We start from the raw sequence: 20,477 nt of genomic DNA, 5'->3' as shown, positions 1-20,477 counted from the left end.
TTTGCAAGTAGTTTATTTAAAGGTCATCCAAATTCCAATTCTGAGAAGATATGAGGTTAAAAATTCAATCTGAATTTTATCCACCACCTCCCTAGTTCTTAGAAGATATATTAGAAAAAAAAAAGGTTAAAAACTTTAATAAACAGGTGGAGAAATATATTACTCTTATTATGGTTTGTATCAGGAGTGTTAGCCGCATAGGCGCATAGTACTTAAACCCATCTCTTACTATGGTTTGTATCACAAATAGTGGCCGTGTAGTACTTAAACCCATCATATTGTTTCTTCAAACACCAAATGTAAAACTGAAAAACAGAACCCAGATGGGCAAATATGTACATCAGATATGCAATCATAACTCTTTCAGGATGAATTGCATAATTACTTGTGGACTAAGGGCTTATATCTGCAATCTCAGCATATGTTCCATGTCCATGAATGTGTCATGTATGACTTGTATCAGACGGAGTAGGATTGCTGAATTGCGTCGATATCCAGTCCTTTAAGCCTAATCAGTGATTCGACGTGCCCTTTCAGTGTATGCAGTTCTCTCAATCTGCAAAAAATCAAAATATTGAATGCATAAGAGTGTACACTCCAAGCATTAAATTTCGGCTTTTAAGAGTAGAAATTAAGTAATGCAGTTTGTTGGCATTATATTTATATTTTTACCTAGCAATCTCAGCTCTTCTTCTTGCTTCTTCAGCCATCCAGCTAAGTTCTCCGTAACTGCTTCGTACACTGAACATACTGGTGTCAGGTGGTTGCAACCCATGTAGGGTTCTCTGCGCGTGTGCCCATAGAAGCTCACGTTCTTCCTTTCCGAAATCTTTCTTAGACGTGAAGGCAGTCTGCAAAATAGCAATTACAGTATCGAGGGTGAACAAGAAATTAAGCTCCAGTACTTGAATAAACTCTGTTGAACTCAAGCCATCAATACCCTTTGTTCAGTGACAAGATCCCAAAAATTCCTGCTAAGCACATATCGGATGAAGAACTTTATAAAATCAAGCGGAATGTAGAAGACGATATTATAAAGCCAAATCACGCCAGCCCAACCCCATCCTATTCCTTCAATTGTAGCAAAGCTCCAGGTTGCATAGACGGCAATCAGTGTAGCAGTCTGCTCACAGAATTAAAAAGGATCAACCCATCCTCTGTATGTCAGAAAGGCGAAAGAAAACAGCATATTTCACTCACCAGCTGAGCAACAAAGAAAGCCAGAGCAAGGAACAGGACAGGACACTCGATGTAAGACCAACTCCTTGCACGGGTCACGAATAGGTGAGCCTGACTAATGGAACTCACTTGCAGGTACACTGCCGAGACAAGTTTTCTCCAGTCGTCCACATCCTTTTCGTTAAGACTTGAAACGCCAAATGTACGCTGAATGTTGCATACTGAGTTTCAGTCCAACTTATTGAAGACAATGTAAAGGCATATATTATTCTCTATATTATTAAATCAAGGAAAACGGGCATACATAACACCCGAATTGGGTGACATGATAACACAAAAGATAAATCACGTTACTGGAAAGAAGTCTGTCTTGTATGCTGTCCAAAAGAAAATCACAGTCATCATTGCCAAGTAACCACCAAGAATGCTTCCAGTTACAAAGATCTTGATCAAATTCCACCTTTCTGGATGAGGAGATGGTCTGACTCTATCTTTTGATATTGTAATAATAATAGCACCTGGCAATCAATGTACCGGGCAAATATCAATAGACAAGTGTATTTCTTATTTGAAATCGATACACCTGGATGAAAAAGAATACAAACAGTTACAATATACATGCTGAGTCAAGGAAAAACACACCATCATTAAGAATAGCAATTATCAGCACCATGAGGGGTGGAAAGTTAAACTGCCAGATAAGAGCTAGCAGCCTGAAAGCAAACTGTCACCAGGAGAAATAGTTAAGACGTCAAGCTTAGATATTCAAGCTACTATTGTGAAGACTCTTTCATATTCATCAGTAGGGCAATAATTACCATAGAAGATTAAAGTTGCAATTACCAAATAAATTACACAATACTCTCCTACATAGTATTTGAAACAAGCAGCGAACAACTTACTCCAATATGGATGGTAATGGAGACTGCATATATCTGCGACAAGAAAGAAATTAATTAAGCACCAAAAAGTGGGGACAGAGCAAGAAGGAATCAACTAATTCAAGTAAACAAGGCTCGTGTCTTGTTTCAATTTTGCAAAAGTCTGAGACTGTGTAAAAAAGTTACCAATGCTCACAAAAATCAAGTTTTCATGAACAGCACCACCGCCAATATCTTGGTTTATTATATTATTTATTATTTTCGACCTCAGGCTCTAAAAGTAATTTACAGAACAATGACATGTTATTTCAATCTCAGTGCTTTCATCACCACCAGGCACTCAAGCAGTGTAAAATGTAAGCTTTAAAATTATTAGTTTGTTTGTAGGTTAAGGAATGTGGAATATATAGAATTAGATAGGTTGTGAATTCCCTCACACAAATCCCATCCTTCACTACACTATCGACTGTAGAACACCTTTTCCTTAGAATCAAAACCAACCCTCACCATGTAATTTCTCATCCTCTGGAATATTGCTCGACTAATTAGAACGGCAGTAATGATAACATTAAGGCCAGGTTCTGTCAGGACAATGTCGGCAGCACTACGAGCTGCATCAGTTGCATCAGCAACAGCTATGCCAATGTCTGCTTTCTTTAGAGCAGGAGCATCATTGACACCGTTACCAATCATTCCACATATATGGTTCCTAGCTTGCAAATGCTTCACAATCTCATATTTGTGCTCTACAAAGAAAATAAGGACAGATGTGTAAACAAAGGTGAAAAAAAGAAATATGCTATGATTAAAATATAATGAAAAGGTTGTAGGACGTAGTCATGCATACATCAAGTTCAATAAAAGCTATACAACACTAACTTCAGTATGTGGACGATTACTTAATGCAAATTAGGAGATCAAGCTTCGTACCAGGGAAAACACCAGCAAACCCATCAGCTTTCTCAATCAACTCGTCAACCGGTAAAGCAACTATCGACTCATCCCTGTCCTGTCCTGATAAGGCTGATGAAGGATACATGTTGGTTCCCATTCCAAGACGACGTCCTGTTTCTTTTGCTATTGCAAGTTGATCACCTGAGAAAGAGGAAAAGTCAAACAGATGGAATATCTATCTTAATGTAAAGAAATTGCCAATTAAAACAATCTAAAAAGGTAAAACCATAGGAGTATTTAGATTCCACCAGCAATGCAAAAGAAAACTGACATATAAGCATTTTTTCAGATAGAAGGATTAAACAAAACCAGAAGCAACAAAATTTCTCTAGATATAAATGGTGCCTAAACAAAGACCAAATATTAAGATTACAAATTAGGAAGACATATAATACAATAAATGGGAGAAGTACCTGTGATCATTTTCACGCCCAGCCCAAGACTCAGTGCCCTTCTTATTGTTTCTGCGCTATCATGTATAGGAGGATCAAACAAAGGAATGAGTCCAATAAATTGCCATGGGCTTCCTGAGCTCTCTTTTGATCCTTCAGGAACTTCCTGAAACCAAATTAATAAATATAGACTTTGTTAATACAAATTGCAATTGAAGTAATGCACTGCTATAGTGATGTAAAGATAGGACCTAGAACAATGACATAGGTAATTCATATGCCTGATATGCCACTGCAAGAGATCGTAATCCTCGTTCTGCAAACTTATTAATCACGGCATTGACTTTGCGTCCTATCTTTGATTTGTTGTGTAAAAGGTTTAAAATCTGAAAGTCAAAATAAAAGCATAAGTTAAATCAAATGGCATTTCAGAATCCTAGAACGTACTATTAGTTGTTGACAATCATACCTGCTCTGGAGAACCTTTGGTGACCCTATGCATTTTGCCTTCACTGTCGATATATGTCAGAGCTGTTCGCTTACCTGTGGGGTCAAATGGAAGGAAGTGAACTTCTTGGATATCAGCCCTTGCCTTGTTTATGGTCAAAAGCAAAGAAATCAATGTCAACAAAATGATAAGAGGAAAAAATAAGAAAATCTTCTACAAGTTGCCTTTGAGAAAACAAAATTTCAACAACAGTCAAGCTTAATTAGATTACAATACACACACGAAATTCTAGAATTCATAAATATACCTTCTTTGGATTAAAATACATACATGAAATTCTAGAATTCATAAATATACCTCCTTTGGATCAGCCAACATTCCTACTATAGCAGCATCTATTACATCTAGGTTTTCCACTTGGGAGGCTCGAGCTGCCATCAGAACAACAGTGTCTGCGTCCACTCCTCCAGCAAAGATCTGAAGAATTATCCAGGCCAAATGTTGAAATACACATTGCAATTCTAAAAGTGAGCAAAATTTACACCAACCTCAATTAGATTCTTGTCAACTGTTAATTTGTTCAAAGTTAGAGTTCCAGTTTTGTCACAGCAAAGCACATCCATGCCTGCCATATCGACTATTGCACTCATTCTCTTTGTGATAACTCCCTGCAGTAATTAGCCCATATATGCTTGCAATCATCAACTAATGACCACATAAAGTAACATCATTATAAATAACAACTAAGACCAACCTGCAAAGACAATCGTTTGGAACCAATCGCCATTGTCACTGATAAAACAGTAGGCATGGCAATAGGAATTCCTCCAATAAGAAGCACAAGTAAATTATTAAGTCCTGTGCGGTATTCCCTATGTTGGATCGCGAACATCACAATGATCTCTGCTATTAACCCCAGTACAATTGAACAAATACAATATTCCCCAACTGCAGTCAAGATCTGTAAACAAGCCCAAGAGCAAAAGTTTCAGTGAATGATAATGTGAGATTAGACATAAAAACAAGTCTTAAGGAATGTGAATTCGCATTTTCTTACCTTTTGAAACTGACCCACTTGATTTGTGGTATCCACAAGATGTACAGCTCTGCCAAGGAAGGTGCGAACACCAGTGGCTATGACCACAGCTTGAGTCTCCCCTTGTTTGCACGTAGAGCCTGAATATACACAGTTACCAGGACCCTTACTTACGGTAAGAGACTCACCTGTGAGAGCAGACTGCAACGTACAAATTGAAAGAAGTTAAATTAAACAGCTCAACTTTACCAAATCAATTCAAACATACAAAGTTTGCAAAAGCTCACCTGATCAATTGTCAATGGATCACCTTCGAGGAGACGAGCATCCGCAGGAATAATGTCACCAAGCTTAACGCTGATGACATCACCAGGGACAAGATTGGCTGCATCTTCCTCCTTCCAGTTTCCATCTCGAAGGACCTGAAATAGTATCTCCAATTACAGGAATGATAGAGCCTAGAGCGACAAACTCTTCTTACAGAGTATTATTTTACAAATTAATATGACATAACAGTTTCTGATTTCAATTCTCATTGAGTTAAGTTGATATGAACTTAATAATAAATTTATTAGATATGCATATGCACTAACTCACCAATAATCTTATCCTGACAACTATTCAAGCGTAGTCAGTACCTTAGCTTTAGGAGCAAGACGAGCCATGAGAGCTGCGCTGGCAGCACCAGCATTGTTCTCCTGAATGAAACAAACTGTTGAGTTGATAAGAAGCAGGGTTGTTATCCCAATAAAATCTTGCCATTCAGGAGGTTTACCCTGCAAAAATGAAATTCCCAACAAAATGAGATAATAAATATGTTTTCATTTCCAGAAACATCAGATAGAAAACACCATTTTTTTTTTCTAAAACATATTATAAAAATATAATTTGAATAACAGTACTCAATACTCACTCCTCCATTTGCAAGTACGATTGCCATGATAGCTGCAGCTTCCATGACCCATGAGAGAGGGTTCCACATAAATCCCAAAAACTTCAAAATTTTACCTTCCTGCCAAAAAATAAATAAATAAATAAGTAAAATAAAATACAAATAATAATAAAAATAAAAATACAATCATCAAAAGCAAAATGTCTTACAATCATTAAACAGGTATCTCTTTTTATTAATAGAACTTTCCAAAAAGAAAGCTACCAAGGACAAAAAAAATGACAAAAGTAAAATTACCCTTTTCTCCTCAAGCTTGTTGTAGCCAAATGTGGAAAGTCTCTGCTCAGCAGCCTCCGTTGAAAGGCCCTCTTGACTGCACTTCAAAGTCTCAAAAACCTCTGGCATCGGCACGTTTTCCTGCACACCACAAATCCTGAACTTCCTCACAAAACAAAATACCTAGAAGGTAGAAACACTTAATAACACTGAAGAAAACGTGACAAAATAGTCATAAACATGCTCTTATTTTTGGAAATTATCACATAGATAACTTTTTGGACAACTTTTTTCCGATAAAATTTAGTCTGGTTATTACAATCAAAAAATATAATTGTCATAAAAGAGATCTATCAGTCTATGTGACGATTTTTCCAAAAATAAAAAGATCACCGTGACTATATCTTGCCAAGCCATAGGGGCGTCGGTGTCTTTTTCTTAATGGTAAACTAAAAACAAAAACGCAAAAACAGTAATAAAGTAATCAAGAACAGAGATGACAAACTCTTTTTCAATACCAAATCCACAGCTTCATTCATTATGCTCTCCATTTCTTCTCAACGAACTCACTTTCTCTAGAATCTATGAGTGGCAGCTTCTATAACTCAAGATTTCTTTTTATGTCTGTGTGTTCTCTCTCCTTCATTTTTTTTTTAAATTTTATTTTATTTGTCCAGCTCTGTTCTCACGTTCTGTCTTTTCCTTTTGTTTTCTTCCTTGTAAATTAATCTAGAAACTAGAATTTCTGTTGAAACAACCCTATTGTCAATAATTGTATCTACACTAGTGCATTAAGTAAAGTATCTCTGGAGTCTGCATGGCTTTTGCGCTGAAGTCAATGCAATGAGGAATTGTTGAGTGAGTTATCCTACCATGCAGATACGGCGCATGCATGCAACCAGTACAACCGGTTTATAACCGGTTAATATAATAACAATTACATTTTTATTTGTTTTTAATGTGAAAAAAAAATCAAAAAGGAAAAAAAGGATAAAATTGTAATTAAATGAGGAAAAAGATTGTAATAATTTTAAATTTACAAATAGTAAAAAAAATTATAAATATGTCACAAAATGGTCATGTTCCTATTTATTTCATTATATTTCAATATTTATAATGCATGTTTCAAGATTACTTTTTAAATCCTTATTTTTCGTGACAATTTATCTAAATTTTGGTAAGTTGTTTCAACTCATTTTCCCACTAGTTTTTGATTCTATATTTCTATTCTTTTCATTAACTTCCGGATTTTTAGGTAGATATTTCAAGTTTATTTTTATATCTCTACAATTTGTTAAACTTTATCTAGTTTTTGGTAAATTGTTTCGATTTATTTTTCCACCACTTTTTAGTTCTATATTCCTACTCTTTTTATTGAATTCCAATATTTTGAGTAAATATATCAACTTTAGTTTTTAGATCCCGATAAATTATTTCAACTTTTAGATTAACTTCTTCAACTCTTGTTCCCACCACTTTTTATTACTATATTCCTACTCGTTTTATTGAATTCTAACATTTTGTTTGGATATTTCAAGTTCAATATATAGATCCCTACTTTCCATTAGAATTCATTAAATTCTTGGTGAGTTGTTTCAACTCATTTTTCCACCAGTTATTGGTTCTATATTTCCACTCTTTTCATAAAATTCTAAATTTTTAGGTTGATATTTCAAGTTTTTTTTTATATCTCTATATTATGTTAGACTTTATCTAGTTATTGTTAAGTTGTTCCAACTTATTTTTCCACCACTTTTTGATTCAATATTCCTACTCTTTTTATTGAATTCCAAAATTTTGGGTAAATACATCAAATTTACTCTTTAGATCTCTGGTTCGTGTTTTAATATTTATCAAATTCTTGGTAAGTTATATCAAATTTTGGGTTAACTTCTTCTACTCTTGTTCTAACTATTTGGTTCCATATTCTAACTCTTTTCATTGAATTCTAAAATTTTGCTCAGATATTTCAAGTTTATTTTCTAGATCTCGGCTTATTGTTAAACTTTATCAGATTATTGTTAAGTCCTTCAAACTTTTAGGTTATACTCTTCAACTCTTATTTCCACAATTCTTTAGTTCTAATTTCTACTCTTTTTATTTAATTCTAATATTTTGCGTGAATGTTTCAAGTTTATTTTTTTATCCTTACTTATTGTTGGATTTATCAGATTCTTGGTAACTCTTTTTAAATTTTAGGTTAAGTTCTTTAACTTTTTTTCCACCACTTTCTGGTGTTATATTCTTACTCTTTTCATTGAATTCCAACATTTTACGTGGATGTTTCAAGGTTATTTTTCAAAACCCTATTTATTGTTGAAAATTATCAAATTATTGGTAAGTACTTACAACTTTTGGGTTAAGCTCTTCAACTCTTTTTTCCACCACTTTTTGGCTTTATATTTATACTATTTTCATTAAATTCCAACGTTTTACGTGGGTATTTCAAGTTTATTTTTTAGATCCCTATTTATTGTTGAAATTTATCAAATTATTGGTAAGTACTTACAACTTTTGGGTTAACCTCTTCAATTGTTGTTCCCACCATTTTGGGGTTTTATATTCCTTTTCTTTCAAGTTTATTTTTAAGATTCCTACTTCTTATTAGAATTTATCAAATTCTTTGTAAGTTGTTCCAACTTTTGGACTAACCTTTTCAACTCTTTTTCCCACTACATTTTGGTTCTATATTTCTACTTTTTTTTTTATTGAATTCCAATATTTTAGATTAATGTTTCAAGTTCATTTTTTAGATTCTTACGTTTCATTAGAATTTATCAAATTCTTGTGAAGTCGTTCCAACTTTTAGATTGAGCTCTTCCACTCTGTTTCCCACCATTTTTTAGTTTTATTTTCCCACTTTTTGAATTAAATTCCAATATTTTGGGTGGATGTTTCAAATTTATTTTTAGTATACCTACTTTCCATTAATCAATTCCCATTTTATTTCCATCATTTTTTTTGTTACTTATTCATACTCTTTTAAATGTATTCCAATATTTTGGGTGATGTTCCAAGTTCACTTTATAAATTCTTGCTTTCCTTTATAATTTTTCAAGTTTCTAGTAACTTGTTCTCATTTTTAGGTAAGTTGTTCCTACTCTTTTGCACCTTATAATGGTTTTATATTCCTATTATTTTCATTATATTCCAACACTATAGTCACAAGTTCAAAGTCCTTTTTTTTTATCTAATAATAGTGTTACTTTTTAAAATATCAATAATATCAAGAAGGTGAATTATTGATTAGTATTAAAAATTGTTTGATTATCAAGCGATAAAAATATTATTTTAGCCTCTCAGTATGTTCCCTTCTTCGGCAGTGAATCTAAGAGAGGTGAGCATTGTAGGCCAGCAATTACAGGTGATCAATAACGCGACAACAGTCAGGGCCAATATCAGCTTGGCTATTAAGGAAGAATATAACAATCTCATTTGAGCATGATTTCAGCTTCATTAATGTGTTCCAGCACTCCGTTAGACCTCCTCTAACGTCAAGTCTTGTTGCAAAATCGTAGCCTGGTTTCATACTGTTGTTGAGGCGATCATTTCTGGTGGTTGCATTTGCAATATTTGCCATGATCAGGCAAGTGAAGGTCAAAATGAAAAACACATGTTTTAGAGCCATTGCTATTTTCTGTTCTTTTATGTTGTGTTTATAGTTATGTGGGATATCATATTTTTAGTTTCTATTTATAAATTAAGGTAAGGCAGAGGAGAAGAGTGATTAAAAATATTTATAAATTATTGCTTAATTTATGATCAAGAAGGTTTCAATTAGAGAAGATAGTGGGTCTTTTGATGAACTGTTACATATTGATTGTATAATAACAGTCAAATTAATTATAAGAAGATGAAAAGCTAAATCTGAAAGAAAATTTCTCTATTTATTAGATAATAGAGAATATACAAATATGAGAAATGGTGATACCACATCACCTTGCTTAATTTATGATCAAGAAGGTTTCAATTAGAGAAGATAGTGGGTCTTTTGATGAACTGTTACGTATTGAAGATTGTGTAATAACAGTCAAATTAATTATAAGAAGATGAAAAGCCAAATTTGAAAGAAAAATTCTCTATTTATTAGATAATAGAGAATATACAAAGATGAGAAATGATGATACCACATCACCTCTTATAGTCCCAACTTTATATAAATATATAGATTTATATTTGTGTTTATGCAATATATTAGGAATTATTAATTATGTTTTAACTATATTTAATTTATGTATTTTTGTGTGTTTATTAGGTAAAATATTAAATTCACGTAATCCGAGACTCCAAACAGATAAACGGATGTCAAATTTGAATTCTAGAGGTTCGATAACCTTAAGATGAGTCAAGACCAGTTTAAAATTGAGCTTGTGCACAAAGTTGACTTTTTTCTATTAACCAAACACTGATTGGATGATAAAATGAGCTTACAATAGATATAAGTACATTGGATAGCTGTCAATTTTGACTAAATCTCAACCATTCATGATTCAATGGCCACGATTGTGCCATGTGGCAATGGTTGGTGAAGCAAGTTGTCGGATCCGAACTTTTGTACTCGGGTCGACCCGATCCACCCATTGACTCGCCAAATCTCATTGTTCTTTGACCAAATCGGATGCTTCACAAGATGCCACATGTAATGTTGACTTTTAAAGTTTGACCAGCCGTTGGATCTTGATCTAATGGTTGTGTAGAACGCATGCATAAAACTTATGATGGATCGCAATACACTAGATTATGAATTTATTTTTCTATAAATAGAGCCTCATTTTTATATTTTGAGCATCTCTCTTCTTCTCAATTTCTCTCAATTTCCATGTAATTTTATTTTTCAGGTGTGTTTTAATATTTTGCATAATTATTTTTATAAATAAATTTAGTTTTATTTTCAATTTTAGTTATTTTTATTACTTTTAATTATGAGTAATTTAATTTTAATAATTATTTTTATTTCAATTATGCTTAGTAACATAATAATAGTTAGGGCAAGGTGAAACTCTTAGAAAATAAATATGATTTCATCAAATTCTATTTTTATTTATATAAATTAAATTATTTTTTATTTAATTTTATACATATTTTATATCTTGAAATTTTGATTTATTATAGACAAAAAAGGGAGTTTGACACAATAAATTCTTAATATCTTAATATAAGGTATGGTAAAATGGTACTTTGACTTATTGTAGACAAATTAAATTTTGACACAATAAATCCTTAATCCATAATAAAATTAATGGGAAAATAATAATAATTTATACAATTAATCTTTTGGGTAATAAAATTAAAAAAAGGTAAAAGAATTTATTAAATTTTATTTACTATTAAGAGTGGATCCATAAGCCTAATTAATTCAATTTCATAGTTTGCTGTAAATTAAGTTATTTATATTCAAGTTTTATTTTCATTTTTAGATAAAATAAAATAAACAAATTAAATATTTTCTCTGTGGATTGACTTTGGACTCACCAAAGTATAATATAAAAAGACGCTCTTATATTTCTTGGAGTTAAAAATCATTTTTAAGATGTGTAAATTATCTTTGACCGCTTACTATTTTAACAAATATCAATTTATCACATAATATTGAAAAAAAAAATTATTGCAACCCTTTATCAATTTCAACATTTTGGGTCCATAATCCAAGTCCTTTTTTTTTAATTTCTTCATTACTTTATAAGATCTTTTGAACTTGATTGTGTGTATACTTGAGATTTAAATTTCTTTAATTTTTCATAACTCCAACAGTAAATATATAAATAACAAGTAAGAATGATTGCAATTGCTATGCTTCTAAAGTTATGATGGTATAAGTTACAAAAATATTTATGCTTACTTATTATTCAATAATTATAATTTATTAACATCATTTTTTAAATGAGTATCATTCTTGTTTAAATATGCATATAATTTTCAATTTACTAAATAAGTTCTTCAAATTTTCAGAACTTAACTAAAATGGTTTTCCAATGTTTGTGATGACTAATATGGCATTAAGAAAATATAAGACCACACTAATAACACAAGATTATTATTTTGGCTTTTTTTAAAATGGTATGTTGGCATTTGTTTGTAAATGAAATTACAATGCCCTGATAATTTATCTAGTGCACTAAAAAAATTAATCAAATAAAAAATTGCATTCATCCAAACAAGTTTATGAGAATTTTTTACAAGCTTGTGGGAAAATGATTTTAAAAACTTTTAGCATCAAACAAAACCAATACAAAACTAAATCAACCTACAACTTTCAAAAGCTAGACTTCAGATGCTGCTAGATTTTTCGGTCTCTGCATACAAAAATGAAAAACCAGATGATATTAGAAAACAATTCTCCGAAACAATAAATATATCTAGAATTTCAAATGCATGTCCTAAATTCTTGGGTAGGATCAAATAAACTTTGTTTTCAATAGAAAAAGCCAACTTTAATATGAAATAAACACAAACCTATATACATTAATTTTTAACCATATTTTTTTAAAGAAATTTTTTAACAGCAATAATCAAAATATAAAAATTAATCTCGACACCATACTTGTTCTATTCAAATTTTATGTTAATTTACATTTAACAACAAAGTCATCTTTGGAAGATAAATACATCTACAATAAACAAGAACAAAATTTCAAAACTAAATGCAATAGAAACTAAGCACCTAAAAATAACTGACAAAAATTTATCAGTACATAGATTTGTTCTTATAAGTAAAATGCAGTTAAAATCTAAGCTTGTTTATTTTGGATGTATTTTATTTTTTGTTTACTTATTTATTATAGTTTCCACAATTTTTATAATTTATTATACCCAAACACACTATTCAGGTAACTAGAGCACTTATAAATTACTAGATTACTAATTACCATAGCATTTGAAATTGTAGGAATATCAATATCACAGCAGGAAAAAAAATAAAACAAAACTCATATCAAATCAACATGATTTTTAGCCTTTTTTTTCCTTTTTTTTAGCATGAAACACCAGAAAGAAATGAAACTATTGCTAAGGTAAACAATACACTGCAATGTTTACTAGAATAACTTTTGAGAAATGACAACATTCATGCACATAAATCAAAACATCATAAAAGGCAAGAGACTTGAAATTCATTTGTTGCTCAGAAAGTGACATAATATAGAAATTACTCTCCACTTGCATACTTGCTCTATGAAATTTTTATATCTTCTTTAATTTAATGACAAAGTGATATTTGGAATAAACAGAAAGAGGAGAATACATCAAGAACTAACAAGATCAAAACTTTCAGGACTATAATTAATGATTGCATGAACAACACAAATCATGAAATCTAATATGAAAAACACAAAAATGACTTATTGGAGAATTTACCCCATAAAAAATTACTCTTTTTTTTTTAAAGTCAATCAATGCCAAAATCAAACCTTAGCCCTCAAAACTATATTCTAATCCTCCTTTATACTATTTTCAATATGTGAAACCAAAAATCCTTTTGTGTCACATTATTCAAGAAAAATCAAAATCAATTTTTGTTTCCTAGATATTGTTTCAATAAAGGGAGAAATGAAATATTCCAATACCTCAATGATTAAAAATTGGATCTATAATGTTTCTTTATTTTAATTCTCAAGCATTAACAAGAGTTCTTCAAACTATAATATAACTTACCTAGCAACTCAATAATATTACCTATTAAAACTATAAACCATATTATGGATTCAAAAAATATATAACTCAAATAACAATTAGACTGAAAGAACATACTTGCGATCGTCATCTCATTATAGCACTCAGATAATCACTTTTGGTAGAACTTGCCCTATCAAGAATACATGCATACTATCACAATTTGATTCACCTCCAAAAGCCAATCAATCAATCAAAAATGGCAGTTGCAAATTTGCAATTCAAAAGAAAGACAATACGCAAATAACTAAATATTTTTAAAATGGAAACTTTTAGAAAAGAAAAAATACAAAATGTTATCTCAATGATACGGGAGACCAGTTTGAGCACAAGATGAGACTGAAACAAAACAATAAAGGATGTTAGTTTTAATAATCAATAGAATTGCAAGACTAAATTATTAGAAACAAAAACAATAAGTAGTTCAATTCAAAGAAATCTTCATTGAAAATGAAATAAATGAAATCAAGGTAACATATGAAATTAAAAGGTATATACATATCTTTCCCTCAATAAAATCTTAGGTCCCAACATTAATTAGGGTATACACAATGGCCTTAGCAGAGTTCAGTAAAAAGTATGGTTTATATATCTTTCCCATGGACTAAGCAACTCTTCCTATTAATAGCCCTTTCATCAATTGTACCAGGAACTATACATTGATGAGCTTACTATACACACACACACACACACACACACACACACACCCGGATGGCATATCATACCCTCAAGAGAGCTCGAAATCAACCTCATCTTGTAGGACATTGCACAGTCTTGAATAGGGGTGGCCATTTTAGTTTTTTGTTCGGTGTTTTCGATTTTCAATTTGGATTGCAACCCGTTCGGGTTCAAGAATTCAACCTAAATGGGTTGAAAAATTATTTCGGTTTAGTTTGGTTTCAAATTCGGTTCGGTTTGGTTTGGATTCGTACACTTTCGGGTTGTTAGTTTCGGGTTGCAATACGGTTTGGGTTACAAAACGGTTTGGATTTCTAATTCGGGTCAGTCACTAATTCGCGTTGCAACAAGTATTGTAAAAAAATGAACAAAAAAAGTGCAAATGATGAAATATTCAGGTTACTAAAACACCAAATTCAAAATATTCAACTGTACATTACAACAATAAAGAAAAAAATACTTTAAAAAGCTTCAAACCAGAAAACTCTTTTTTCTGGCTCCATTTTGGATACATGTTGGATGCCTTTACCTACTTTTGAAGGTCGTGGTGTTTTCCTTTGGGTCTATAGTCTCCGACATTCCTTTCCCTCACAAAGAATTCCGTGGAAGATACATAACAAGATTCAGTAAATAAATCTTTTGGGACAAAAACATACATTCAACAATTATCTTTTATAAAAGGATTTAAAGCCACACTACCAAAACTGACACAGCTTCGCATTGGCCAAAAACGAAATGAGATTCAGAATTATGAACTAGCAAGTTTTCAAAATTTCAATTTAAATCCAAATGTTAAGATGTAAAAAATTCAGGTTGATTCCATTCCATCATCAGCCATGAACACTTTGCTCCACCAAAAAGAATTAAATAGATTATACAGAACGTCGCTCACTTGGCCCCCTACTAAAGCCAGGAAAAACAAGTTCATGGCTCAAATTTACTTTGGCCTGTATGTGTTGTATTATATTACTTGGTGATAAAATCTCTATAAACATAGTTCATCTACTAACCGAAACCTTTCCTCTTTGCATAATATTGGCTACAAAATACATGACCTCCGCACCATTAAAATTTTTTTAAAAATAAAATAAATTATCGAACTCCGCCGCGTTCACATTCTAGAGAATTGATAACTTATTTTGCGTTTAAATATGTAGCAGAAAATAAATAAATAAAGGTTTTCCTACCTGGCTTTGTTTTCTTTCTGGACTTGTCGTAGTTTTCATCTTGCTGCAATCCCTGCCCATATTTTTAATTCTGGTTAGTGAGAGTAAAATAATTTCAAGTAATAAAATTCTTATTTTTACACCTATGAATAAAGAGAAATAAAAACCGCATTTACTTGGCTGTTAATTCTTCGGGTATGTGGCTTTAGAAAATTGGGAATTTAGGAATCGGGTTTGAGTGTTTGGCTTTGAACCGTTTGTGAATTCGATCGGTTTTAGTGAATTCAATCTCCAGCCTTCTCTGTGCTTTGGCAGCGCAAGAGATGATGGCTCTTTCAAACAGTCAATGACGGCCTTTGATTGACCTCCACTGCTTGATTCACCTCGCAGGTCTACAATCTGCGTACAGAGAAAGTGAGATACGGTAACGACTAGTGGTTGATACACACGGACCGTAGCGGGCATAGGAATGAAGACGGCGACGACTGCTTGCTTGCTTGCTAGCTTGTGAGGTTTAACCTGAGCGAATGTGTTTGATGGTTTGAGGAGAGTAACTGGGGTTTCCAAAAAATGTCACAATGTGAGTATTTATATTTTCAGTGGAATTAGAAAAAAAATATGGAAGTTTTCAAATTAATAAAAAGGGAAATTATCATTACACCACTTTTATTTTGCCTTATGTTCATCTATCCAATACAAAATTCTAACATATACTTTGCACCACATTTCTTTTCACATTTGTATCAACTAGTCACTTTTGCATTAACACTATTAAATAATTTTAATAAAATAAAAATTTTACCCTCAAATAAATTAAAAGATCATTTTATTTTATAAAAACTTTAAAAATAAAAAAAAATATAATGATAAAAATATCCCTAAATTTAATTAAAATAAATCCCAAAATTAGAATTTTTATATAAAATTATAATTATAAAAATAATTGTAAAATTTTGGGATTTACTAAAAATCCCCTAAATTATTAAAATTTTAGGATTTATTCTTTTAAGAAATAAATTCAGTTATTTTAATAAAATTTTACAAAATTATAATTTTTAATAAATAAATTCATTTATTTTTATTAAAATTTTGTAAAATTATAATTTTTAATAAAAATAATTATTAAAATTTTGTAAAATCAAATTTAGTAAAAATCAATTGAGCACCTCTATTTGCGATTTATTTTTTATTAATCAAATTGCAGGTATTTGTTAATTTAGTTGTAAATCATTTGAGTTAAAAACAAAATAGTTGATGTTTGAATCCACATGACTAAATTTAGTTGTTATTAAGTAAATTAAAAAAATTATATTCAAATTCAATTTCTTTTACCACTAGAATAAAATTAAATAAATTAAATTTAGTGAGAAGTACAATGAAAACATATTTCATTTCACATAAGATTATAACAAGGTTAAGACTCATTAATAAAAGTAAACTCAAAAGACTATATTTCTCTCCAGTGGCGTAGAAAGTTTTAAAAGTAAATTTAGTAAAACATATTGCTTAACATGAAAATGGATTTATATTTTTTATACTTTTATATATTTTAATTATTATTTTTAGTTGTCATATAGATTAACTTAATTTAAAAAAACCATAGATATGAATGTAAGATTGAACATATTTTGTAATAATTGCACATCATTTAGTAGACAAATCATGTAGGCATCTAGTGAGTGCAGTATTAATTTAGAAATATAATTGTCATGCTTAAATTATATAACCGTAAGTGTAATAGAATATAACATCATTCAATATTAGTTGGATTCATAATGTAATTACCCATGTTATGTACCATTATGAATTTGATTAATGTTTAACAAAAAAATTATTATAGCAAAAAAGATTAAATAAAGTAATTAATCTCACATAAGTTTGTATTAATTAATTTGCACAAAAGATTGTTTGTGAGTTTTATTTAAAAGTATCAAATATTAGATGCTTTATATTTTTCTAATATATGAATATTTTTTTGGAGGGTATACATAAAACATACTAATATTAGCCACTAGTAATAACAACAACAACTTTTGAGGGGTAATTACGATGTTTGTAATGACAATTATTCGATAGTTGGATCGACATTGCCTCATTTTAGTAGGTAGGGATTTAAGTCTCTATATCGTGAGATATTGGGATTGATTTCTTCTAAATATTTGGAAATAAATCGATTTCATTATATGTTTAGATACTTGGATTCTAATGTAATTAAAAGTTGATAAAACTGTTTTGATAGTTTTGTAAGCAAAATATCATTACATTTATTACATAATATTACAAATAGTTAATTAATAAATTAAAAATGGTTTAATTAATATATAATTTATTTTCACATTAGTACATAAGTTACATTTTTTAAAGCAAAATATCATTAAATTTATAACCTAATATTAAGGAAATAATATAATTATTTTTAATTAAATATTTTAGTGTTATTAATTTTATTTAATTGTATTTCTTTCATTAGTACAAAAGTTAAATATATTAACTATAGTTCCCATGAATTAAAAAAAAGTATTTTTTTGGGTAAAGTGGAGGGCGTCTTTGATAGTTTACTAGTTTTGAAATGATTATCTTAATATTTACCTAAAATGAGGAGCTGTATGATAGTTACCTTTTAATATTTGCCGCTTTAAGCAATTAAAATGAGGGTACCCGTGGCCGGTTATGTGTGGAATTAAAAAACAATAAAAAGAGAGTTATTGGTCCAAGCTCACTATATGGGTTATAAATATATTATTTGCTTATTTATTAAAGACCCGAGTAATTAAGTTCGTAGGATTGTTTCAACACTTAGTGCCTTAAGGCTAATTGGTCTGGGAGTCATTGGTTTAAAGCTCACAACATGGGTTAAAAATATAATATTTAAAAAAATGTTTGAATAATCTATTACCTGAAGATAAAATTTCTAATGAATTTTAAAACGAAAATGTTGTTTTCTTTTAATGAAGACCCATATGTATTGTGTTAATTACTTGAGGATAAAAGAGGATTTATGATATTCTGGATAATTAGTGGACGCAAAGAGTTAGAAAAAATTAGGAGAATTTATTTATTTGGTAGTTTAGAAGATAGATGAACAACTAATAAGTTGCATGTGAATTTCGTAAATTTTAATTTAATATAAAATTTTAATTGTCACCAACTAGTAATAAGCTGGTTGGGGATTGTGATTAGTGTTAAAAATTGTACACTTATTAGGGGTAAAAATGTTATTTTATGCTGATAATATAATTTACATTTGTAATTATGTAACATATTATGAATTTCTAATTATTTTTCTAAATATTTGATTTTGTGTATTTTTGTGTGTTTATTAGGTAAAAATAATAATTTCACGCAATTTGAAGCTCTAAACAAATGGACGAATGTCAAATTTGGATTCTGAAAGTTTGAGAAATTAGGTCATTGTCGAGGAGAATCCGTGTTTTTTGTTGTAAATTTATAAGTTTTTTACCACGGTAAATGTGGTAATTGTGAAATTATAAATTTTTACTATGTTAGGTGTGGTAATTGTTAGTGGAATGTGTTGGATGTGCTTGAAGGGATTAAATTAGGTTTATGTGTTGTTAGTGGGACAAATATATGAGATGTAATTAGTTTTATTTATTTGTGTGGTGTGGATTAATCATGTATGAGTATAAATAGAGAGGTGGAAACGCAACTCTATGCACCTTTCTTTCTCTTCTTTTCCCTCAAATTCTTCTTTTCATTATCTCTCTTTATAATATATTTTTAATAAAAAAATTAGTTTTATTTTTAATTTTCAAATACTTTTTTAATTATTTTTTTAATAATTCCCTTTATTTCAAATATGTTTAGCCATATACTAATAATTAGAGGAATGTGAAATTCTTAGTAAAAAAATGTGATTTAAATAAATTTTATTTTTAATTATATAAATTAAATTATTTTCCATCTAATTTTATCCATATTTTATATTTTAAAATTTTGATTTATTGTAGGCAAATATGAGATTTGGCATAATAAATCCTTAATATCTTAATATGAAGCATGATAAAATGGTATTTTAAAGTATGAAAGGAATAATAGACTTTGCTGCATGTCAAGATCCCAAAAAACCAGTGAACTTTAATTAAAGTAATTACTATGGATGAGAGCGACTCATACCTACTCAATTCATGTACTTAGGGATGGCAAACAACGGGCTTGGATCGGGGTTTTTCAAGCCCATGTCCAGGCCCTCTGTCTTCAAAGTGTATGGGCCCGGGCCGGGCCGGGCTTGGGCTTTATTTATTTATTTTATATTTTTTAAATTATTATAAATTTGAAATAAATTAATGATCAACAAGTTATTACAATCATAGATAAATTAAAGAAAATCAATATTTCAAATTAAAATAATAAATAAAGCAAATAAAAAATCATAACTTTAATTTTCTTTAATACTGAATTTTCTAATTCAAATGCTCTCTTAATTAATTGACATAAAAGAGAGAATTTAGTATCATAATTTTAATTTTTTTGAATCATAATTGATTTATAAGTTAAGAATTTAAGTTTTCTTTTTTATTTTTAAATTACCTTTCAATTTTAATTATATTATTCTAATTTATAAAATTATTTTTTTAAAAAATAGTGGGCTTGGGCTTTGTCCGGGCTTTTTTTCTTGGGCCCTTGTCTAGGCCCTCATGGGTGAGGGCCAGGCCTAAGCCCGCGGGCCTGGGCTGGGCCCGGGCGGGCTTGGGCCGGCCCGAGCTTTTTTGCCAACCCTACATGTACATCGTTTCAATACTGTGGAAGTATATGTTGACTTTAAATGAAATTTCATTGAAGCTCTTATAATCAAATCAACGACTAACGTCAAATATAAACAAATTTGATACCTACTCAATTCAATCAAGGGATCCACCTGTTTTGTTTCAAAAATAAACAAATTTCTA

The 20,477-nt window shown here is 30.3% G+C and overlaps 1 protein-coding gene across 1 annotated transcript; it reads right to left on the bottom strand.

Moving 5' to 3' along the window:
- Nucleotides 1–240: 240 nt before the first annotated feature.
- Nucleotides 241–6,193, bottom strand: LOC18038907 (ATPase 4, plasma membrane-type). Its single transcript, XM_006428611.2, has 20 exons — nt 6,080–6,193; nt 5,804–5,902; nt 5,529–5,666; nt 5,178–5,312; nt 4,912–5,091; nt 4,609–4,815; nt 4,403–4,522; nt 4,212–4,331; nt 3,876–3,998; nt 3,688–3,792; nt 3,428–3,572; nt 2,991–3,155; nt 2,568–2,806; nt 2,082–2,114; nt 1,822–1,903; nt 1,534–1,697; nt 1,201–1,386; nt 941–1,123; nt 673–851; nt 241–556 (listed from the first exon to the last, which is right to left on the bottom strand). The coding sequence occupies exons 1-20, from the start codon at nt 6,185–6,187 to the stop codon at nt 460–462; spliced, it is 2,808 nt and encodes a 935-aa protein (XP_006428674.2). The 5' UTR covers nt 6,188–6,193; the 3' UTR covers nt 241–459.
- Nucleotides 6,194–20,477: the final 14,284 nt, after the last annotated feature.

Source organism: Citrus clementina, unplaced genomic scaffold (assembly GCF_000493195.1).
Source record: "Citrus clementina cultivar Clemenules unplaced genomic scaffold, Citrus_clementina_v1.0 scaffold_6, whole genome shotgun sequence".
In the NCBI taxonomy this organism is placed as follows: Eukaryota; Viridiplantae; Streptophyta; class Magnoliopsida; order Sapindales; family Rutaceae; genus Citrus; species Citrus x clementina.
Note: the sequence above shows the minus strand (reverse complement) of the source record. Positions and strands in the feature narration are given on the sequence as shown.

Coding starts and splice junctions, on each gene's coding strand:
- LOC18038907 (XM_006428611.2), bottom strand. CDS start 6,187: ATGCCAGAGGTTTTTGAGACTTTGAAGTGCAGTCAAGAGGGCCTTTCA. Junction 4,523..4,608: donor CCAAACGATTGTCTTTGCAG/GTTGGTCTTAGT, acceptor TAATTACTGCAG/GGAGTTATCACAAAGAGAAT. Junction 4,332..4,402: donor TTGACAAGAATCTAATTGAG/GTTGGTGTAAAT, acceptor ATAATTCTTCAG/ATCTTTGCTGGAGGAGTGGA.